The sequence below is a fragment of the Aristolochia californica genome, unplaced genomic scaffold (genome assembly GCF_029961685.1).
Source record: "Aristolochia californica isolate CCGP_79_NKW_82.1479 unplaced genomic scaffold, dmAriCali1.0.hap1 SCAF_3, whole genome shotgun sequence".
NCBI lineage: Eukaryota > Viridiplantae > Streptophyta > Magnoliopsida > Piperales > Aristolochiaceae > Aristolochia > Aristolochia californica.
This window is the reverse complement of record NW_027181992.1, coordinates 1,636,877-1,661,577: the sequence shown is the minus strand read 5'-3', so window position 1 is coordinate 1,661,577 and position 24,701 is coordinate 1,636,877. Positions and strand designations below refer to the sequence as shown.

The 24,701-nt window shown below is 37.3% G+C and overlaps 1 protein-coding gene across 1 annotated transcript; it reads right to left on the bottom strand.

The window, feature by feature from the left end:
• Nucleotides 1–1,942: 1,942 nt before the first annotated feature.
• Nucleotides 1,943–21,354, bottom strand: LOC137959519 (uncharacterized). The gene is made up of 18 exons (XM_068806881.1): nt 21,075–21,354; nt 18,704–19,187; nt 18,511–18,602; nt 17,388–17,552; nt 16,899–17,292; nt 14,081–14,199; nt 13,264–13,336; nt 12,963–13,183; nt 12,763–12,807; nt 12,518–12,617; nt 11,009–11,200; nt 10,798–10,910; nt 9,052–9,142; nt 7,996–8,127; nt 5,635–5,754; nt 2,623–2,793; nt 2,338–2,397; nt 1,943–2,231 (listed from the first exon to the last, which is right to left on the bottom strand). Exons 1-18 carry the CDS (start codon nt 21,113–21,115, stop codon nt 2,112–2,114), a joined length of 2,733 nt encoding a protein of 910 aa, XP_068662982.1. The 5' UTR covers nt 21,116–21,354; the 3' UTR covers nt 1,943–2,111.
• Nucleotides 21,355–24,701: the final 3,347 nt, after the last annotated feature.

Here is a 24,701-nt window from a genome sequence, read left to right as displayed (position 1 = left end):
AACCCCGAATTTCAATTTCCGAACTTTTTGTCGTTTTTCCCTGGAATCCAATTTAAGAGAAAGATTTCTTTGGAAACAAAAAGAGAATTGACTCGATTGAGAATGATTCTTACATAATTACATTTGTACGTGAATTACACTGCTAAAAAGTCATCTAACGTCACACCATTCCTATCGCTTCGACGAGTCAACTATCGGTCTCATCTCCATTCTCCAACGATTCTTCCGGTGGGCCCACCGTGGATGAGGTTTCCGATTATAGTGTGATTTGAGAATATGTGATCACTCTTAGGTCGGTCGTCTCACTGTTCGGGTATTTATCTTTCCTACGGAGTGGGCCCATTCTCAGTTCACTTCAAGGACCCTAGGTTCAGGATCGTTGAATTGGAATTCCTGGTTGCGTTCCATCGCCAAAAACTACTTTGTAAGTGGACCTTTTGATTGTCTTGTGGGGCTATGACTCGATGGAGAAGCAAAGTGGGCCGGCTTGATTGGGACTTTCTACCTAATTGAACTTGATTTTCGAGTTGTCTAGCTTATCTTAGCCCACGACGGGGGGTGGGGGCGGACAGGTTGAGAGTGGTGCAGGCACTATGGCGTTGAGTTAGAAACAGATAAAAAGTAAAAATTGAAGCTAACCGGAGGGCCTGATTCTGGTCAATATTGGGGCACTTTACTTTCTCTGGACCTTTTAGAACGGCCATTTCCTTTTGTTTATACTTAAGTGGCCTTCTTGTCAGTGACCTCAGTTGCTTTGACTCCTATTGGAAAACAGTCTTCAATTCTACAGCTACCTTAAGTGGGAATAACAGCCAATGGTTTAACATTTGGGATAGTATCTTCGAAGAAAATAAATGAGACCTAAGGTAGTGATTTCTATTTGGGGTTCAAATAGGCTTAATCCATATATTACCATTGTCGTCAGTCTCTCTTTATCACGTAGGAAGCGAAAATAAGATCAATTCACATGGGGAGATAGATCAACAATCTGTTTTTTTTTTAGTAGATTGTGGATTAAAAGTTTGTGACTTGCCAGCACTAGTGTATCGATGTCCTGTCAATATGTTGGCTTCAACTACCGATTGGATAAATATGATGTCATGTCTCATTATAGATCAACTATATGGGTCGATCTGATCAAGTTCAACCAGCCAGATCTCAGACCATTTTTAGTTGAGAATTGGTTTTATATTTTCATAACGGGGAATAATTGGCTAAGGTGTGGGTTTTGATCTAATCCGGATCCATTTATGAATCAAATATACCACTCTTGCTGTTGATAAGTGAAATATCTTTAGGAAACGGAGACTTTACTTTTTCATTTGTTTTAACAGTTAGTCCGAACGATTAGAGAGAGAAGACGAAAAAATGGGTCGCTTCAGCGCGCCACATTCCTGTCCCACAGAGAAGAGGGACCTGCTCCTGCCTCCTGTTCTCCACTTTTATGGATCGTATCATTCGCATGGGCAGAAAAATAACTAGAATAATAAAAAAAAAACAATATTAATGAAGCTTATCCGAATAACCAATCCAAATATGCAAGTCAAAGTTTTTAGGTTGGTCGATCCAATTGAGATCCCACGTTGAACAGAAAGCTGAAAGCTTGGTTTAGAAAAAGGGTCAGAAAAAAATTCCTATGTGTAAAACATAGTGGAGGACAGTTAATATAGACTCTTCAGCTCTGGGTTGTCCCATTTCACACGCCTCTCTACGTGATCGAACGACCTGTTCTCCATTACAAGCGTTTGCCAAGTGGAAAACGCTTGACAGACCAGAATTGATGCTTCTTTTGTGCCTTCGATGTATAGGCGAAGGACTTGAACAGTAAAAAAATAAAACCTAATTATTACATGATCACAGCAATGGGTGCTTCTTGGCATGGTTGACAAGTAGAATGAGCTTCTCTAGGCCTACTTACCGTCAGATAGATAAACACCATTACTCAACCAACGAGAACACAATGAATAAGTTACTTCAAGGAGATAGCTTAGATAATTTACAATTTTCACAGTTTATGATACAAGCCACCTCGGCTGTAAAGAGGAACAGGGCATGACCAAGATATTAATACAATGAATATTAGGCGATAAAAAGATTTCACTATTATCAACTCAAACAACCGTCTTTGGTTCAGAGCTTTCATCTGAGTTCACATCCCCGGTATCCATCTCCTTCACTTTCTCAAGTTGTCTCAAGAGATCCAACCTCTCTGGACCGTATGTTGAAGGGATCTGCCACGATGAAGAAATATCTCAACCAAATTTCATCTGCATTCCAAAATATTTCATCTGGAAACAGTTATCAAGGAAGAAAATTCTGGCATATAAGAAGACCTACCAGGGAAGGTACATATCTTTGAATGGCAGCCAACATGGCAGCATGTCCGACTGCAGTGACCTGTACATTGCATGAGATGTAAACACGGACAAGTATTCAAGTTTCACATGGACAAAACAGTAGCTGTTAATGTGCTACATTCAAAGACATGGCACTCGCGGAAAACTGTAGGGAGGAAATTGATTTTGTATCAAAAAGTTTTGCACCTTGTTGTGGCTATGAGCTAGAAGGTATAATCGTTTAATCCAGTTTACAGGGAACAAATAAGAACAGAAATAGACTCACGGGAAGAAGCATAAGAATGCCAATGGGAACTACAGATGCCAAGTCTGTTAAAGTTCTCCGGAGAGCTTTCTTTTCTTTCACAGTCAATTCATCTCCTATGAGTGCCCTCCTGAGCAGCACCATTGCTGCTGCTACATCAATCGCTAACAACTGAGTTCCTTGTAAAACATTCTACATGTGGAAAACAGAGACAAGTCATACCAAACAATTAGTCTAGTATGAAAAAAAAAAAAATCAAGTATAGGCCAAAATAAATGTAACACATTCTGAATCCATGACCAATATGTGCAAGCCCAAATTCAAACAATTACACCTATACATCATGGAGCAGGGGTGGGCGTCTTGTCAAGACATCTACATCTCATGTATCAAGTGAGACATCTTGGAAATCCAAGACGCTCAGCCCTGAGAGTGAGAATACTTGTTTAAGTCAACATGAAAATAAGAAGCAAAATGAGGAAATTAGAAACATACTCAAAGCAAATGTTTTCATTTAGGATAAAATTGCTCACACGCCTCTAAACTATTGCATAAATACATAAATACCTATATACCCCTTGGCTTTCTACAAACCCCTATAGTTGAAATATCTGTAAAAATGATATTTTGGTCATTTACTACGTTCATTTGTCCCTCATAAGATAGCTGTTAGCTGATCTTTGTGCTAGAATTATATGGTTAATTTTTTTGCTTCATTCTGAGGTGTAATTAGGGAGATATAACGGCTTATATGTAGAGGGACATATATGTCATTTGATAACCCTAATCTTAAGCGAGTTTATAAGAAGGTTTAGGGTCGTTCTACAGACAAAATAGCTGCTGCTCTATCCATCACAGCCTTCTCAAGTTCTTCTCTTCTCTTCTATTTCTCCTTATGTCTGATATTTTACATGTATCAGAATTCAGAACAAACAATTTAATTCCTATTAGGTTTTAACAAGATTCTTCCTCTCCTCAAGTTTATGAATCCTCCAGGAAGAGCGATTTTCCAGAATTGCTGCTGACTGAAGTTAAAGGTCAAGACTTTTTTCCCTTTCTTTGTGCCATAACCCTAAGGTCGATTGTTAGGAATTAGAAGCCCTAATTCCAAATTAACGAGAACAATAATAATAAACGTGGAAGAAGGAAAAAAATAAGCACAAAAAGCACAACAAGATTTATACAGGTTCGCCTCAAGGTGAGACTACGTCCTATCTTCCGCCGCTGTAGTAATCCACTATGAAGATGAAATACTTTACAAGAGAAATCGCACACTTAGTGTTTCTCTCTCACCTCTCGGGCTGCAACTTGAGATGCTCCTCGATATAAGATGATTAAAACCCTAATAGTGGTGCCCCTCAATTACTATGCCCGCGCAAGTCTTCCATACTCACAAACTGCCTGCATCATCATACTTAAGAGCTGACATCAGCCCAAATTGACTTCCACTACAGTTGTTTATCTCAGATTATTGGATAGTAATAGTGTGATCATATCAATTGCTCTTTCAGTGCCCTAATTTACTAACTTGTGTGGGTCCAACCTCATATGTGCAGGCATTTACAATCCTTTTCTAGTAATTTTTTGTGCTGATTCTTTTGGTAGTGTATTCCAGCATGTGTCTGTGAAAATTCTGGTGGCTGTTGATAGTAAACGATGGTTGATTCAGGTGAAGTGATTACACCAGCCAAAAAACTTGGGAATTAAGATGGTAATGATACTATTGTGATCACCACGTAGAAGTTGAATGGACAAAATTACCTGGGCTGGTCCAAATCTATCCGAATTTATCTAAAGGCTAAGCGGAAAACAAAATACTTAAGGGATAATCCTCCTAACTCAATAGCTGATGATCGGGAGGCAGAGGATAATCAAGTCATGACATGGCTTTTAAACAGCATTGAGTCAAAATTCAAGAAGCTGGTGGTGAATTGTGAAACCTCCATGGAAATTTGGAAGTTATTAAAAGCTCTGTATGATCAAGAGAGTAATTTGTCTTGAATCTATGAGTTGTATACAAGGTTCTTTGGATTAAAAAGGGGAAATTGATCAATTATTATTTATTTCAATGAGTTGCGTAATATTTTATAGGAGATTGAGACTTATTATTCCTCCACCACTAAAAAATCTGAGCTTCGAGCACAATAGGGGTAGGTCCATGTGCCAAATTTCTCGATGGCTTGGGATTAGAATTTGATGCAATTCATGCCCAAAATACCCTTTTTACAGATATTTCAACACTTATAATGTCTAGCAAAACTACACGGCCCCAAAATAAATCTTGCAAATTAATTTTGATTTGACATATGAAGAGGCATAAATACCCTCCCACAATGAGGTCACAATACCTTTGTATGTATGCACATGAGATATCTAATTTGAGCACATATAACTGATGTAAGACCCAACTAACAATGCTATAGTTGTAACCCCATTTCACCTGTACTCAACCCATATTAAGTTGGTCCCACATTAATCTTATCTGTCCACATTAATATGTTGAAAGAGTCCTAATATCGGTGCTAAATATCATTTTATATGAATACCTACATCTGAATGAACTGATAGATTTAGTGGCAGTGGTAAACAGGTAATTTTGATGATATTATAGGAGCATGTAGACATTAATTTGAAATCAGAAGACATATTAATTGATATACTTTGGGGGTAGGCAGGCAAGCAACCATTCCATTTCATTGAACAAACGTTATGAAAAATTTTAAATTATCTGACTCAAATAACTTTCAATATCATTTATTTATTTTTTTATGAATACTTCAAGACCATTTATTCCTAGCTACAAATCCAAAATTTTCACTATTTTCAAGTGCAATGGGTGTTTTTACCTTTTTCTCATTTTTAATTTTATTTTTGTTTTTAAGCAATGCATCAATAATGATTAGACCAGACAGTTCTCTTAAGAAATTTCATGTCTAAGATAGTCATGATTCATGAAAGCCTCCAAAGAATCCTCAACCAAAAATAAAAATAAAAATAAAAAAGTAACAACTAAAAGAGTAAAAGGACACATACGGTGCCAGTCTCCTTCAGCTTGTCAATTGATTTGCCGACTATACTGTCTTCCTTTTGCACCTGAACTAGTGTCAGTCTATTTGCTGCAGCTTGATTCTCAACATCCATGAGGTTGTCTTTCTGAGCATGTAAAGGCATCTCATTATGGGAAAGGAGCAACAGCTTAACACAGGTAAAAAAATCAGATAGGAATAAAGACACACTAGGAGAGATCTATTTCATCGTGCAAAAGAGACAAACAGTTAAAAAGGAGAGATATCTATGCATAGTGCAAGGTAGATAACAATTCAAACTAAGACAAAACATTATTCAGTTAGGAGTTGAAATTAACCCTATGAATGAGAGCTTCTCGTTGACTAATACTTATATTTGAATCATGGACCGCAAGAAAAGTGTATAACTGGAAATAACTAAGTGTCATTTTATAAGGATATCAGCTTATCTTATTCACTCATTACCTTTTTGCCATTTATTCTATTTTACGAATTCCACTTTTAACAACTATTGAATGTGAAAATTCCTACATTGATAAATATTAAAAGAAATGGTATTAGGTTATAATGTTAAACAATAGGCCTCCTAAGTGGCTAGTCATTTTAGGATGGAATAGGGCTCAATCAAACAGTGGTATCAGAGCAGGATGTATGCGTGACTGAGGTCCGGTCTGTGCACCATACAGAATTTTTGTGTTGTATGCGTTGGGAATTTGTGCTTACGTCTCAGGCCCGTTTTGTGTAAATTTGTGGTGTGTGTGTGGGGGGGGGGGGGGGGGGGGGGGGGGGGGCGCGTGGTTACTGGGTGAGAATAAGTATTAAAGAAAAGGAATAGCATTATTAGGTTGAGCAATAGGTCTCTCAAATGGCTAGTTATTCCAACAACAACCAAGGATAACATTTCCAACGCAACCCCCCCCCCCCCCCCCCCCCACACACACACACACCACCACTGAACCTGGATTTTAACCAATAAGAGGATGCCTAAACCCAAGCAATTTTTGAATGTTAACCGTGTCCAATCATAGATTAAAGCGTTGTTTTCAAGTGGTTAACTTTCAAAAAGCACTTTAAGGGTAATGTGGCATCCTCTTATTGGCTACTCATGTAAGTGAGTATTTTTTCAATACTCCCTCCCTCCCCCGCCACCTTTTCTGAAAGGTGTTTTAATTAACTGAAAAGAAAATACATGAAGGGGTAATCTCCCTTAGAGCAAAATGGTTGAAGCTACTTGCATCATAATATAAGGGTATTTACCCAATTAAAAATGTCAAAACTCTTCCATTGGCAATGAGACTAGCCCTGGTCGATGGGTATGCTGGGCAAAGTCCTCCATTTTTGGCATTAACTTTCCCTTGCAAGTGTGGAGTAAATGGCAACTTAACTCTATCATATCTCAGCCTTCCTTTGATCCTCAGTGCATCTCAAAAGCTTTAAGGACACCTGTTCTTGAGCTTTTTTGGAGGCAGCTCACCACTTGGCATCATAAATTCTTTCTTGCTGGTGAGATGACTCTCATCAACATCTGTACTAGAAGGAATCCCAACCTTTTTTTTTCCCTTCCTATCCTACCCTACTATGCAAGGAAGCCTGCATAAGTCCTTTGAGAAAGATTCCAATGGAGAGAGGCCTCTGACAATTTCAAATTCCACCTTATTAACAGGAAGCAAGTTTGAATATAGAAGCACAATGGTGGCCTTGTCATAAAATATCAAGCTAGAACTAATGGAACCCAGTACAGATATCATGGAGGACATCTAGACCCCTCCATAACACAGTAACACCATCACCTAAAAGCTTGGTATCAGAAAAATCATTTGCAAGCTTGAAATTAAATACAGTGATGGCAACAGATCTTATGTCAAAAGTGAGAAGTCACAAATTTCTGGCACGAGGTTTGTGCGGGTAAGGCTCCTTTACACTCGTCTTTCTCTATCCCTAGATCTCCTTAATTGTTGGTTTAGGGTTCCACACTAAAGTAAGTACAAGTTTTGATCATGAATCAAGCTAATAATTACAGCTCGTATTCATCAAGAAGGGACTGAGCACAAATTTTTTCTGAAAATGGACTCAACACAATATGAAAAGATCTTAGGACCAAAAAAACTTTATGACAACTTTCACTTATTAACAACTAGAAGACAAGGAAACTACAACCCATAAACAGAAAACAGTCTCAGTCTCTATTTTGATATCATCAATTCATCTGATAATAAAAGCAGACGATTAAAAAATAATGAGAAAGAAAATGACAGACTATACCCTCAATCAAATAAACTGACAAAAACATAATCCAATCAACTTAATATCTAATAAAATTAGCAGTTTCGGCAATTTTGCATAGAAAATGATCTAATTCAGGATATACCTCCTTATTCTGGCTTCCATCTGTACTTCTTTGGACACGCCTTTCAAGCTCAATTAACTCATTCTTCAGAAGTTCAAACCGGTGAATCTCATTTGGTTCTGAATTTACATCTTCTGTGCTGGCACAGGTAGCCTGTAATAACCAACATCCAAAATGTTCATATAGATCAGAAACAGACTCCAATTCGACTGAGACTTGGGCTGCTGGGAAGTGGTCTCATGGGGTTTTCTAGATCAGGGTCCAGACTTCGAGCGTCACTAGGCATGAAGGGTAACCAGGTAGAAACCTGATGTAATAGAATGATTTATGAAAAAAGAAAAGAGACCTCACATCTGACTAAAGCAAAAGATTTGGCTAAGCTGTTCTAGGAGAATTGCATCATCAGATTTTGGACTACATAGTTTGTCTCCAAAGTTAGATATGTTTCTAATAGAGTGGAAAATTCTCAAAAAACCCAAATTATTTATTTAAGAGTTCATTTGACATTTAAGATGTGCATAATAAAGTCACAAACAAGCCAAGCAAGGGAAGCACGTTAAGTTCAGGTTTCTAATGTAAAATGTGCACTTCAAGAGACACAAAAAACTTAGTTTCCACTACTCATGAAACAAAAGGGAAATTGGTTTTCTTGCACTGTATCTTATGCAGCGACAGTGTTATTTAGCTTGTAGTGGTGTCTCCAACACTTTGTTGTGGAAATTCCTTTTGCTGTTGTAATTTTCTTTATTTTATAGCTGGCTGATGTTACTGGCCTTTTTTTGTTGTTTCTGTATTTATTTATTTCTTTATTTTTTTCTGAATGTTGAACCTCATACTGTGGTGGACATAAACGAAAACCACACAATTGAAAAAAAAAAAAAAAAAGGACAAAACATGGCTTACAGTCATAACCAAGGAAAACATGATAAACAATAGCTAGCTGAAGGACATTATTTACTCTATTAAAAAATTAGCAAGGACAGCAACTTTTAGAAACCAAACATTAAAATCAGACACAAAAATAGTAAAAAGATAACTGACTCAAGCAAGAAGAGAATTAGACAACAAAAGTCATACATTTTTATCTGAGCTAGTTGGTCCAAAGTCCATTTTCTTGGTTGACTGACGCACCAAGAGACTCCACAAGCCTTTTGGATTACTCATAAACCTGAAAAAGAGAAGCTGTAAATATGCCATGCAAATAAAAAAAAAAACTGTCTCATTTTGCTTTTGTGCATTACAATCAGGGATTTGGTAACTTCACGAGATTTTGTTAGGGAGACAAAAGCTACAAGAGCGTTTTTCACCTTTATCCATTTTGCATTGTTTAGGTGTCACTACTTGGGTTGACTTTGGGTAATCATTTTGAGATAGACCTGAACCCAAGTCTAACATGGTATTGGAGCCAGAATCTACACATGGACCTCCACTTAAAAATACGGCCACAAAAGAAAAAAGGTGAAGGAGGTGGTGGGGCAGAGGTGTTTTGAATAATCCAACATTGATCTAGGATTATCTACTAAACTTTTTAAAATAAACATAAAATAACTTCTGTTATAATCCAAAAGGAGACTCTCTTTTAACATGCATCTTATGGGGGAAAAAAATTTAAGACAGACAAATTACTTAATGTTGTACTTTTGATTTCCTGGATGAAATATGTTGTCAAACAACACATTGTTTAGTGGTGACATTTAGTTGCATGATAGAAGCTATCTACTGATGATGGACAGTGAAAGACCCCAATCTTACGGGTATACAGCAGAAAAAGAAGGGCCAATCAGGTAGATGTTAAGTTGTGGAGCCTAATCAACGCCTTACGCTGTCAACCTAAGCAACGTCTCCACAACTTAACGAAGAATTCTGGCCAAAATTGGTGACGTAGCCTATCGACTTGACTTCCCAATATATGCCCGCATCCACCCCGTCTTCCATGTCAGCCAACTCAAAAAGCCGGCGCATCCTCCCAGTTCCAGCCAACCCTTGCCTCAATGCCTCACTGATGGCATGGTATTCTCTGTCCAACCCGCTCACATCCTCAGTACCCGGCAACTCCAAGATCGCACCTACGAGGTACTGGTCAAATGGAAGGACCTCCCGAAATTTGAGGCCACGTGGGAGCCTTACACCACCATTCTGACCCAGTTCCCTTCCCTCCACCTTGAGGACAAGGTGCCTCTCAATTCGGGGGGGGGGGGGGGGGGAGGGATGATAGACCCCCAATCTTACGGGTATACAGCAGAAAAAGAAGGGCCAATCAAGTAGAAGAGGAGGAAGACACCTCAGCACCCACCGTGGCAGGTCCACTTAGTAACAGCAGCAACAGAAATGTCCTTTAAGGATAGTTAGTTACAGGAATAAGGGAATAAAGGAGAGGGAGCTGGCAGGACTGGGGTAAGAAAAAATTGGTAGCAAGAAGGGAGGCTTCCAGACCCTCGAAGTCTGGACTGGATCACCTTCAGCAGCTCGATTACAACAGGTAAGCCTTCTGTGACCTCGGTCTCCAATAAAGTGATAGAGCTCAAATTGATAATGCTTACCCAATAAGCAGATTTAGAAAGAGGCAGCAAACTCGTCAATGAATTGCAAATCTCATACCAACATTTTGTGGTTGCCTACTAATAAATACAGAAAAAAAGGTCAAGTTGATGACCTTTTTGCATCCTAGCTGTATGAAAACACTTCAAATGAAATGAAATTGGTGTTGTCTCCACTGAAAAGCCTGGCATACAGGTCTTTGAGCACCAGATCTCGTCTAGATTTATATATACCCAACAGACATAGAGAAACATAAACTTGGCGACATCAACCATGTAGACAAACCTGTCTGCAGTACCATTGCCACCAGAAATAATGTTAGAGTATTTCCCAATTTTCCTATTGAAATAGACGTTCTTCTTAGTGATACTTGTCTGTGAATGAGCTTCATCATCACCCTAGAGAGATAGGCAAAAAAAGAGATTGATATTTCAATATATACAATGCATAGACCAGCAAAGGGAATAAGACTAAAAAGAAATATAAAAAAAATGACCTGTTGCAGTGATGCTGCTTTTGCCCTGAAAGATGCCTCCAGAAATTCGGCTTCTTTTTTAAGCTTCCTTATCCTCTCAAGATCAGAGCAGGCAGCTTTTAGATGTTCTTTTCCAGGGTTGGAGCTCGAGAGATGGATCTCTTGAAGCAGCTCCTCTAATCTGTTTAGAGCTTCTTCAACATTTTCCAGTGCCTGCATTAAGATTTGAATATTGCTTTCACTGAGAGAATCAAAGGTCTCATCTATGAAAAAGCAGAAGAAATAATAGTCTTGAAATTGGATGGCAAATGGACACTGTATTTAAATATTTAGCTCGGTCATTCATTTATCAGTCTCCGATTAGCCTATAAACCCAGAGCCACAGATTGACATACCATGTACATGATAATTGTATCTGAGTTTAAATACAGGGTGCCTGAAGGCCAGTCAACTGCATGTCTTGAAGTAAAAAAAAAAACAGAAGACACTTCACAGGAGTACATCAAAATATTAGTGCGAGCGTACTATTGTGTTAACATGGTAGTTTGTAAAAGACCGTAAGTAGGGAAACCACAATGTTGTCTGGTAGTGAAGTCAGGCCTAACAGTACTCCAATGTGCCTCTAAAATCTAGTATTTGAGAGTCACATCTTTGGCATCTTTTGGAATTCAAGTGGATGTAACATGGAAAGAATGTCAGGTTTGTATTAGTAGATGTGTTAGATCCAGCCATGTGTGGGTTCATAGTATGGGATATTCAAGTCCTGAAACAGCAAATCAGGCCACATGATAAAATTTGAGACCCTTAGGATATATACCAAAATGCAGACTTTTCAAAAACCTGCAGTTATCAAGATACATGATTCCACGATTTCAGATCCAGGTTAAGCCCATATAAGACCTAATGGGCTACTATACTTAAATCTGAGTTGCCTTAATACAATCAAACTGTTCCAAAGAAGCAATGCCCCTTGGTAAACCACAGAGAATCAGATCATTCAAGAAGTGAAAAATTAATAATCAATTCGCCCCTTTGGAAGATAACAAAGAGACAAGGAAGTAGCAAAAGGGTAGAGGAAATGGACTTGTAACAAGAATAACCTAGTACTTCTTCTCAACTTAGTAACTCTTGGACCCCGGTAAGAGACGTAGAAACTGTTTTAAAAATTCACATCAAATGGCAGATAGCATCCACCATCTTAATTAAGATAAACTGAGTACTGGAGCAAGAATTTAAAACATGCTATTGTTTTTTTCTTTTTGAATGTCAACCCCATACTCTAGTGAGACCGGAACCCAAGGCTCACATATGAAAGTTCTCCATGTGTCATTGAGCCAAAGGCCAATCCACCCAAGAATTATATGTTGTAAAACATTTTGGGTAACCAGCAAATATGTATCGTGACACTTTTTCCAGGGGTTTGTTCAATTCCTAATAAATGATGCTTCTACAAGGAAGAACATTAGAAATTTCCACAAAAATCTAAAGTTTGAACAATGACTCAAATGAAATGAAGTAAACCTTTATTACCTTGTCAAAAGAGTCCATGTTTCCTACAATTGGTGAATAAGGTTCAGGCGAAATAATCCCTCCAGTTGGATCTGACAATAAATTTTCATTTCCTTCATTCCTGTACATCCAGAATTGACAAGATCAGCGAATAGATACAGAAGCATTCGAATAGAAGAGAGGGCGTGGAGTGGGGGGAGAGAGGGAGAGAGAGAGAAAAACATCCTTCTCTTTCTTTTCTTGAACTACAGAGGTAAGATACTTACATAAGCAACCCGAATTCTTGCGTGCATTCCTTTAACTTGTTGTGCCTAAGTCATTCAAGGCAACCAGAATGAATGCAATGACCATCAGTGCATGTTGGCAATTCTGATGGACTACATCAAACTTACTATAACTTTCATGTCATTTCAAAGGGACCAACAAAATTTTGCCCAGTGGCATATGCCATATGAAATTCACTTACCCACGAGAAAGGAATCTGGCAGCTTTGATATTGGTTGGGTTCTCCAGCCACTTGCTGTACATAATAAAGTTTTGCATCCAATATGAACAAACATTTAAAACTTGAGAAATAGACTGCCTATTGGGATGGCCTTCTCGTTTACCCTTCCTATCATGAGATTGTTTAATTGTATCCAAATTGCTTTGATAGAAAGGGAGCCATTCCAACTCTTCACAGACCACCTACATGACAAGAAAATAATGCTTAATGATAGAAACTGTAATATGCCATTCAAAACTGTGAATAAGTGGAAAATGCCAACCTCCACATAGAGCTGATAAGAACTGATGGATGAGAGCTGAGGATAATACAATACACTCCCCCCAATAAGGTACCTGAAGCAAGTGGGAAAATAACAATATGATTATACCATTTGAATTAAAAAAGATAGGATTGTTCATCAAAAACTAATATGATTATACCATTTGAATTAAAAAATATAGGATTGTTCATAAAAAACTATCCTTAGTATACATCACGAATTGTTCAAATGTATCACACACAAAAGAAGAAGCCAGTAGGCAGGAGTTGATGGTAATTCTGGCTGATATATCGGATAGTTGATTTTTAACTGATTAGAAAATCACTCAGATCAGTATATTCCATCAGTGCAATTATTTAAGTAAATCACCACTTAAACTGATGGTTAGAATCAAAAGTCAAATGGATCTCCAAATACTTAAAATCGTATCATTTACTCTGATTCAAGATTTGACCCATACTTAGATAATTACATACACAACCTGATTGGATGCATGTTTGTCCAATACTGCATTTCTAACAAATATAACTATCAAACAGAATAAAATTCTAAGAGTCCATTGATGAACCAATTCAAGATACAAACACAGATATGGTAATCCATGAATACAAAATTTGGATTCTTGAATGCAAACTGACTGAGATCATCTTTAAATGATGCCAATTCATAGACCCACTTGAGAGTTGACCAGAACATGCAATGTACATAAGCTGTCTTGGAGCTCTAACTTGAAGAGATAGCACCATAACGCAATAAAAACACTACAAAAAACCAAGATAACACATTTTTCTCTCACATACAGCACCATGATCCATACCTGATGAAGCTTTCAAGAGGCTCATCCATGACACCAAAACCATTTGCTGATAAATAGGTCTGAGTGCTTCTTCCTAGGGCAATAAAGAACCCAAAAATGGCCAAATCCTTCTCCAGTACCTGAATGTAATCCAAACCATCTTTATCCCTTTTCCCATGATCTTGATGTCAAACAGAACACATTCTAATCTGTAGCAAGTCCAAGTGACAATGATCCAACAAAGCATAGTAACCAAACTTTTCCTTTCTATGGCGCCTATGAAAATATTGAGTGAGACACGTCATTCATTTACTCGGGAAAAGAAAAAGGCTAATACCAAGATGGGGTGTGCAGTCATGAACAGTAGTTAAGACTTACTGAAAAATCAGAAGCAGAGATACTTTAAAAAATAAAAAATAAAAGAAGAAGAAGAAGAAGAAGAAGCAAAGATTGGTTAACGTAGAGAGTGTTGTAAGAGAGGCAAAACAGAAGATAATGTTTATTATCCCAGTCCAAGACCTAATTCTTATTAGGTTTGATGAAAGTAATTATGATTCAGTCTCACCTTAGTATAGAATCTATTCCAACTTGATGACTAGTTAGAAAGCAGTGCCTTAATACAGAAATATTAGAAGTAGAGAGTTTTCTACACTCTAAAAAGGCTTAATCAACAAGGTACAGCAATGGGAGATATACATTCAGCACAAATCAGACAACAGAATGAAAACAACGGTGTTGTAGTACTATCTATAGGAAAACTCATTATAACTACTGGATACACATAAGTCTATTCTTGCAGAAGGGCCTACACTGTAAAAATTTCTAGACTCAAGTTTAGGGGGAAATCATTTTTGGAAAATAATTAGGCAATCCATCATCAACCTAAATGCAAAATCAAATGAAGGAATGACAATACAGACTTTGTTTCTATCAAGGGGGAGAGAGAGAGACAGATTTAATTAGACATGGATAACATTTCACACATAGCAAACAGATATCTCTTGGTCATCTTTACCCCATCTGATGGTGTTCTGTTACTAAATGACAACATGGACATGTCAACAATTGGATAATATGGGAAAGAAAGGAAAACAACCAATACTAAAAAACATTGTAAAAAGAGCAAGATACCTTTCCTTTCCAGACTTCCAACACCAAAACAAAAATAAGACATGAAATAGTTTCTTTTTCCTTCAATTTAAATGCATTAATGACATTTATAAGATCTTGTCACAAATAGGGATGAATTTGGTTGCATGAATTAGCTTTTATCAGGTGTCAAAAGATGACTTATGAAGTTATAAAACTACTGCATTGTACTCCACTGTTAGGTTCACCTTCTTCAAGTCTTTTCTCTCCAAATTTATACAGGTCACTTTCGGCCACCTACCATTTGCCAGTCCACCACACAACGTTTACAAGATCCTCTCATATCTGCACTATGAAATCTGTTCCAAACAGGTCCAGACCCTCTCAATGATTCTCTTATCATCTGGATATTACTGCTACTTGTAAGTGTTCCCTACTACTATTTCTAATTCTCCACTTCCTAGTTTTCCCACACTAAATAGCAATCTTTAGCAAATTCTACAACTATATTCAGCCCCAGACAAAACCTTCCCACCAATTGACAACACAGGAACAAAGTCTGAAACATTTAGCTATTATTTATGTTAAGGAATAGTCCCACATGGATTAGTAAATACAAAGATCTTGAGTTTATTAGTTGGGAAAGAGGTTTCCTAAGTTGACTAGTCATTTTGGGATAGGGCCTTAGACCCAATTTAACATGGTATCAGAGCAGGTACTCATATGTGGGCCTTCACCTAAAAGCTATCTACTTGTAGAGCCACAAAAGAGGGCCTACACCTAAACTGTCTATTCCTAAATTATCCACTTGTAGAGCCACAAAAAATGGTCTACACGTGAGGGAGAGTGTTAAGGAATAGTCCCACATGGATACTAGTACAAAGATCATGAGTTTATTAGTTGCGAAAGAGGTTTCCTAAGTTGACTAGTTATTTTGGGATAGGGCCTTGGACCCAATTTAACAATTTAATTTATTATGTATAAACAGGAAAAAGAGGAATATTTTCTTTCATCATCCATACTAAATTATAAAAAGAATAAAAGGAGTGACATAGTTTTGTTAAGGAATAGTCCTACATAGATTAGTGATACAAAGATCTTGAGTTTATTAGTTGGTAAAGAGGTTTTTCTTAAGTTGACTAGTCATTTTGGGATAGGGCCTTGGACCCAATTTAACATGGTATCAAAGCAGGTAATCATATGTGGGCCTACACCTAAAAACTATCTACTTGTAGAGCAGCAAAAGAAGACCTACACCTAAAACTATCCATTTGTAGAGCCACAAAAGAGGGTCTACACCTAAACTGTCTACTCCTAAATTATCCACTTGTAGAGCCACAAAAGATGGTCTACACGTGAGGGGAAGTGTTAAGGAATAGTCCTACATAGATTAGTGAGTACAAAGATCTTGAGTTTATTAGTTGGTAAAAAAGTTTTTCCTAAGTTGGCTAGTCATTTTGGGATAAGGCCTTGGACCTAATTTAACAAGTTTATTGGAGGTGCCAACAGGACATATTCTTTTACTTACCAATTATAAAACACAGGCAAGTAACAACTAACATGCAATTGTTCAATCCAACAACAAAAACAACAACAAACCAAAAAGCACAGGACTGTCAATCAAATTGACTAGGACATCTGGTGAATTTGAAAGTATCAATTCAGGTATGCACACCATTTCTGCTCCCATTTCCCCAAATCGAATAAAAACCAAACAACACAAATACAATGGCAGGAGCAAGTAATTAACCTCAATACTTTCACAGGTAGTCAGTCTTGACCATATCTTTTCCCTGTCGATAGCTTGTCGCAGCTGTCTCTGTATAAAATCAACCCAAAAGATTATTTCTTCACTGTCCCGCTCATTTTTCACCCTTGCTGCAGCAGCTCGAGGACCAAAATGGACCAAGAATTCTCTGCACAGGCCAATGCTCTTCATTGAATAATATGCTTTGGGTACCGGAACAAAATCAACAAGCTTGTCCATCAATCTGCCAATTGTATCCGGAATAAGGGAGAAGAACTGTGAGCAAGAAACTTTTGCTGGCCCCAACTTTGTAATGGAAGCGAGACAGCTTAATGCAAGCATAAGTAGTGAGAGATCACTTGGATTGCCTGGGCCTGTCAATGCTCCTTTCTGACATCTGAAAATGAAAGTAAGGACCTTTTTCATCCCACATGAAAATCTCAAATCAAATAAAACCTTCTCAAAGGAGATGCAGAAAAAATCAGTGCATACACAGCAGTAGCAGCAGTAAAGCGTGTGTCACTCTCAAAATAATTAACAAAAGTTGTCACAACCATCGGTATTTGTTCACACCAGAACCACTCATAAAGTTCTGGTTGTTTAGCAGATAATTCCTCCCTGATTAACTTCTCCAACGGAGCCGATTGTCGCAATAAACTGCAGACAAAAATGGGCCAAAAGTTACTGTCTGAGTTACTATATTCATTGTGCAGAAAACATAGAAACACGTATCACATGAGAAATGATCAAGAGACAAGAAGGAACAGTTTCATACATTCGATATACAAATATTAAACACACAAGCAAACAACTTGGGTCCATTCTAAAGCATAAATCCAAAAATTGGAAATTTAAAAAGCATTGTCTGCCAGATAGATGATACACTCACTCATTAACCAAACAGTATCAGATCTGGGGAATTCAGTACAATGTGTACCAGGTCTATCAACCCCAACAGGTGATATGTTGTCTGATATTGGTGCTTCATTGTGCCATGTGATACAGTGCACCTTACATTAGATGATCAAGTTACGATTTTAGGTACCAAATAGGTAAAAACATTCCAAACAATATATAGGCCAATCTTAGACCGTCATGATGGGGGTTAAGGCAAGCCAAGTAATTAATAAGAACTTACCAAATTTGATCAAACTGTTACAGGTGACACACTAAACATATAGGTATTTGTCTACATAAAAGAAATTATTTCAGTCACAAATAATAGCTTATATCCTCTGAATTCTTGACGAATTGAACCAAATGAGCAGCCATGATACAAGCCCATATGTTGTATTTGCCATCCTGTTGACAATAACTCACATTAATGGGTAATAGTTTCAAGAATTCAAGCCTCTTGGTGAATAAGGCCTCCATTCAAGGTTACCCCAATAGAGCAATGAAGGAATTAGTGGACCATGCCAACACAATATTTGCCTCCAAATTAGGAACTAAGTTGAAAAGAATGAAAAAGACAATCAATTTAGTTCAAGTCTTTAATTTAGTTAAACTTGAAATTTTTCATTTGCAAGTAAAATAATGACTTTATTTTAAAAAATCCAGCTATTTAAAGATCAAAATAAATTATAAACAGGACCAGTATCAGAAAATTTCCTACCTCCGTTGCACAAAGACATTAGCCTCTCTGTCTCTTCCATCACCTCGCGAGGAAACCTCAATTGCTGCTTGCATGATAGCATACACTGCAGCCTGCAAAAAAACTTCAAGAACTCTTTTATCATGAAAAGAGAACCATTATACAATCAGAAAACAATACGGATATACTTAGCCAGGAGAAGCAGAGGTTCCACCTGATATGAAAGTTTTTTCAACCAAGCATTTCTGTCTACACCAAGCCACGCCTTAGAGAACCAAGACATTTTTAAGAATGAGGTCTGCTTTTTAACAGCCAATTCAAAAACTCTTGCTGCATCATGTAAGGACTGGATGAGTCCATTGCTAGTATCTTCTCCTTGTAAAGACTGATCCAGTTTGACCCTCAATTCCTCCAAGTCATTGTTAGAACTAGTTTGGGTCCCATTGACTGCTATGCTGTCATCGGCGGAAGCTAATGGAGAGAATCGAGTCATTCTTCTGGATTTACGTAGGGGTGGAAAGCACATTTTATATTCCACCCAACTGCAGCTGAGATTGAGACTAACACTACTTGACCAAGACTGTCTCAAGGAAGCTTTCTGCTTTGTTTTGTGATACTGACATTGAATATGGTTTAGATCGACAACTTCCCTCCAGAAGAAGGGAATACCTTTGCGTGATGAATGCGAGCTTGAGAGGCTGCAAATAATCCAAGAGTGAGAGATACAGGTAGAACATGAGAAGACACAAAAAGCCAGTCTGAGAAGCTCAATCAATGTAAACACCTTAAAACTACTGAAGAAAGTTTTGTATTAAAAGGAACAATGCAAGAAGCATCAAATGTTCCATGAGCTTTATTAAGAAAACAAGGGTAGTCATCAGAATAAATCTGAAAACAAGCAGAAGAAACGTTTTCTTTTCTTTTTTGGAAGATTGGCTGCACACTCATCACACTCCACACCCTAATGAGACTTGAACCCAAGATCTCACATTAGAAACCCCTCCATGTGGCTATTGAGCTACAGGCCCAAATCCACTAAGCAGTAGAAACAAATCACGACCAAAAAGTGACTAGATATGGCTGAAATAAAGGAAGTGGGCATCCTTAGTTTTCCTCTCAGAAATCCAAGGTATGCAAAGGTCATAAAGTCTTTTCGTTCCAATCAATACCTCCAAACTTAGGAACATAGGCAGCCAGACAAATCGATTGAATCAGGTAAGAAGGTTTGTCCAAAAAGTTGGACCATCAACCTGAAGTTGTGGGGATCAGAATAGAAAAGAGTTTATGCAGCCAACCCGAAAAAAAAAAGTTGAGATATGGCACTGACAGTGAAGACGATGAATCATTCATGGAAGAAGATTTTGTGTATGTGGTCAAGAGTGCAGGAGCTTCAGAGTTGCTGCAAACTGATATGAATAGGCCTGAATTATGCCTATTACAGTTACTTTTTTAAGAAATTGAAAAAACTTTTTCTATATAAAGATTTGAATTAAGCCTATTACGCTTAATTTTTTTAACACATGGATAACACTTTTCTGTATAAAGATCTATCAAACTTAAACAATGTGAGACCCTTCTTTATCTTTACGCTCTTGTCAGTTAAGGCTATTGCATTACCTACATCTCAGCCAGAACTAGGACATGAAAATAGTGACCAGATTTAAACAAATACCTTAAGTAATTCAAGGTATCAGAAAATCTTCTTAAACACCGTCACCAATATTGAGTCAATATTACGTATCGGTTTTTTTTTTTTGAAATGGATATCATAGTATTAAGAGAGAAAGGCAAATAGGAAGCTAGGGAGGGAAGACATTCACACCAAGATGTTGGAGAGAAAGCCCCTTCCTTAGTGAGAGCATATTAGTTAAATGGAAATGCAATAATTCAACTTTCAAATGATAATATTTTAGTGCTGAACATGATTCAAGTATGAATGTCAATAACTTGTCATGATTTTAGAGGGTAGAGGGATTTACCTATCTTATTAGGTCAACCTTCCCTTTAATGGTCAGGTGCAGTAAAAAATAACAGGTGAGCCACTCCCAGACTTACTAAGTGATGTCCTTAGTATCATGCTGGACATATGAAAGTGATGGTAGTTACATGTTAGTTCAAATGTGAGGGAATGAAAGATTTCAATCTGTTCATCTTTCAATATTTTGCCACTGAATCAACTTCACAACTTCATGACATCAGCCGAGAAGCAATTAAGGAAGACACTCTTTTCCCTTAATAAAGAACAAAATGACATAGCTAATTGAACGATACATTAAACTGCTAAATAAAGTTTACATTCTCCATTCTAATCCAACAGCTAAACAGGTAACTTTCAAGAACTCGCATCAGTACCCCAAACGACAGACGAAATTAAACATCTGAACAGATAATTCAGCGTCCACTATATTTTTTTACTTCAAAGAAGCAACAACTATTACCACAACTTTAGACGAAAAAACGAACAGACAAGTCCCAAAGCAACGGGACAACATTTTTCTGCTCTGATATCTTCTACGTAATACACAATTCATTCACTTTTACCTAACCAAATTCACAGACGACCGTATCTACCAAGAAACTCGCACCTTGTAGAGAAGAAATTCTGCTGTTGAAGCTTTACTGCCATTAGAGAGAAGATAAAAAGCTCGTCGGGTTCACAAAATATCGGCTATGGAGATTGGAAGGTTAATTCGATTTGCGGAATGTGTCAGCTTGATGGAAAAAAATAAAAATAAAATGGGAATTGAATTGATCAGAAGTTCGAACTTGATACTGGAGGAAAGAATAAAGATTGTGCGGTAAGTCTCGGGATGCCTTTTATTTGGGAGTCTGAGACGACCGGGGGACTGACTGGACCTCTTGTTTATCCGTAGACGTGGTGATCCAGCCCATCACAAGATTGCCCTCGCTATTCCTTCTCAAGATTTTTGGGAAAGACTTTTTGCAGTACCGAAGCCGTTGAAGGCACCCAAAGGACTTCATGGATTTAGTCAAAACCGGAAAGGATCACTCGCTGCACCCAAAGGAGCAGTCAAATGACTCAATTACATTTTACTCGATTTTCCGTTTTATTGCTTTATTATTATTATTATTATTATTATTATTATTAATCAGGAAACCAAAGTCTGACTAGACTTTGGTCATGGAGGAACAGGTCAGGAGCTCATCAATATGGAAAAAATATGGGAAGTCGGTTTAGGAAATGATATAGAACCTGACATCACAAATTACTGGTTAAGTCAAATTCAATAATCTATGACATAGATTAGTTGTTTACAATTAGGAAAATTTATTTTTCAAAAAGAATATTGAGAATCCAAATATAAGGATTCTCAAGACCCTTGAATGTGATTCCCTACCTAGATATCAAACTCGCATGCTTTAGGGGGGTTAGTCAACAAAACGAAAATTTGAAGTTCATCTTCGTTTCATGCATCTACATGAATTTCATCTTCGAACGGGTTAATATACTTATTATCTTTATTATATATTATATTAATTAATAATTATTGTTTATTATATATTAATACAATAATTACGTGAGCCAATTAACTGTGCACATGATTAATTATAAAAAATGAGTTAATTATACCAAAATAATTGATCAAATGTTTGAGTTAATAATATTTTAATTACCACTATTAAATCACTAATACAATAGCATAATTAAAAATTAAATATAAATAATAAATAATAAATATTTTATTAATAACACAAGATGGATTTTTTACATGGTATTAATTAATAATATATTTCCACAAAATTAAAAATAATTAATTAATCAAGTGCATACTTTAACTATATTGAATCTACAGATTTGATGTATGGTTACCATAGAATACCTTCTCAGAATCAGGGTCACAAGGGATTTATTGTGGGATTTTCGTTTATTCTCCCACGATAAATCCCCATGTTGTTTATTTTATTTATTTATGTATTTCTTTTGACAATAACTGTTGATTGAGGGGTCAATAATACTTCAAAATTTGCAGTAGATGTACCATTACATCAGTTTTGCTGCTGGTTTCGTCTTCATAAATTAAATCAACTAATGCAAATTTTCATCTGGAATTTCTACTCTGGTTGGATTAGTAAGAAACAGATAAGAAAAGCATCAAGTTGGAATTGAAAATCTCTAAACATACAAGCGAGCGAGGCCTCTTCCCTTAACCCACATTGTTTTGTTGGAGGATTGTAGCGTTGCAGTTCTCCATAAAAGAAACCATGGGAGCATAGCTTTACTGTAGGCTGAACCCATTTCATGTTTAAAGAAATAACCACATCGACAGCCGAAGAAGAGGATGCATGTAGCCAAACAAAAAAGAACAATCAGTCTTCTGTGTGCAAGACATATTTTTTAAATCATAGTCATTGTAAAAAGAATAACGAATATATAAATGCCAACATTTGATCATTCACGAATCAATGCAAAAAAGACATAAATCTAAGACTGAGTACTTTCACTCTTCTATATTCTTCCATAGATTAAACATAAATGTAATAAAAATCAAAACTACCTCTTAAAGAATCTATTAGAGGACAATGCATTGACATTCAACTTGAGAAAATTAGAAACTGATAGTTCGAATAAGTTAGAAGATATTTTGTCTTATCAAAGAAGACTCTTCAAATAAGATTTGTAATATTTATTCCTTGTAAAAAAGAACTCGATTTCAATCAACTAGATTCACCATTATCAAAAAAAATTAACAACATTTTCAAACATTTTAAAATTAATCAAACTATTTTCACTACTGCAGATGCACTAAACAATGCAAAAACATACACATTAAGTCCAAATTCACCGAACACCCCTGGTAGAGCCCCATATGACTTCGCAATCACTACGAACTGTACCTCGTCAGTGATGGGGGTCAGGTTTCGTTGGCTAATGGACGCCCTTATAGGCGACTCAGTCTTGTTTGAACTAGACTAAAAAAACCCTAATAAACCCTTAACCCTAAACCCTATCACCTCCTAAACTCTAAACCCTAAACACTAATTTCAGAACTTAAAACCCTAAACCCTAATTTCAGAACTTAAAACCCTAAACCCTAATTTCAGAACTTAAAACCCTAAACCCTAATTCCAGACCCTGAACCCAAAAAACCCTAGACCTTAAAAACACAAAACCTTAAAAACCCTAAACCTCCTAAACCTTAAAAACTCTAATCCCTAAAAATACCATAAATCTTTAACCATAAACCCTAAACCCTAATTCCAGGACCCTTAAATACCAAGCACTAAACCCTAAAATAAATCCTAACCCCAATCAAGAATTTAGACCCTACACCGTAGCCCTAAATCCCACAATTATGCACAAATAACCCCAAATTAGGCACTGAAACTAAAATTAAATCAAATAAAACCCTAATTTAATGGAAAAAATAGGGTTTAGTCATACCTTCTGAAATTTTGGGAAAATCGAAGCCGAATGGGGAAATCGAAGTAGAAATTAAGCATTCGATGCCTAAATGTCAAAATCGAAATCAAAATTGGGGAAATCGAACAAAATCGGAAGATATTTTGGGGGAAAAGAGAATAGCGAGAGAGAGAAGGGAGCGGGAAGCCGAAAGGGAAAAGAGAGGGAGAAGATAAGGGAGGTCGAGAGGGATAAGAGAGAGGGAGAAGCGAGAGAGGGAGACCGGATAGTGAGTCCAAGAGAAGAGAGGGAGGCACGGAGACGAGAGAGGGGGGTGCGGGAGAGAGGGCGAACAAAATGAAGAGGAGAAGACCGAGAGACGGAGGCCGAAGAGCGAGTCCGAGAGAAGAGAGGGAGCAAAGACGTCGGGGGCGCAGGGAGACGAGAGACGGGGTGCGGGAGAGAGGGAGAAAAAAATGAAAATGAGAAGAGAGCGAGAGAGGGGGGTGCGGGGAGAGAGAGGGGAAAAAAATGTCGAGGGTTCGAACCCCGACGTTTCCTTCATCCGAATGATTGGCAAAAATGGTCGGAAACCAGATTCTATTTTTTATAACGTGGAGATGATGTTCCGCTTCATCTCCAGAATCCAGATGACATGAAGTCTGGCGCTCCACTAATGAGTTCATCTCCTAAATTGAGTAATGCGGCTGATCTTTATCTTCATCTTCAAGTTGACTAAGCCCCCCTTTGTTTCATAAGCACTTTTGTTTTTGTTTCATCTCCCAACTCCATTAACAAAAAAAAAAAAAGGAAAAATCATCAAAGTCAAATTGCATCACTATGTAAATAT

Excerpts from the sequence above, each read along its gene's own strand:
- LOC137959519 (XM_068806881.1), bottom strand. The coding sequence starts at position 21,115 with ATGGCAGTAAAGCTTCAACAGCAGAATTTCTTCTCTACAAG. Across the intron at positions 17,293-17,387 it reads TTTACTGCTGCTACTGCTGT|ATGTCAGAAAGGAGCATTGA; the intron begins GTATGCACTGAT and ends TTTCATTTTCAG. Across the intron at positions 2,232-2,337 it reads AAAGATATGTACCTTCCCTG|ATCCCTTCAACATACGGTCC; the intron begins GTAGGTCTTCTT and ends TCATCGTGGCAG.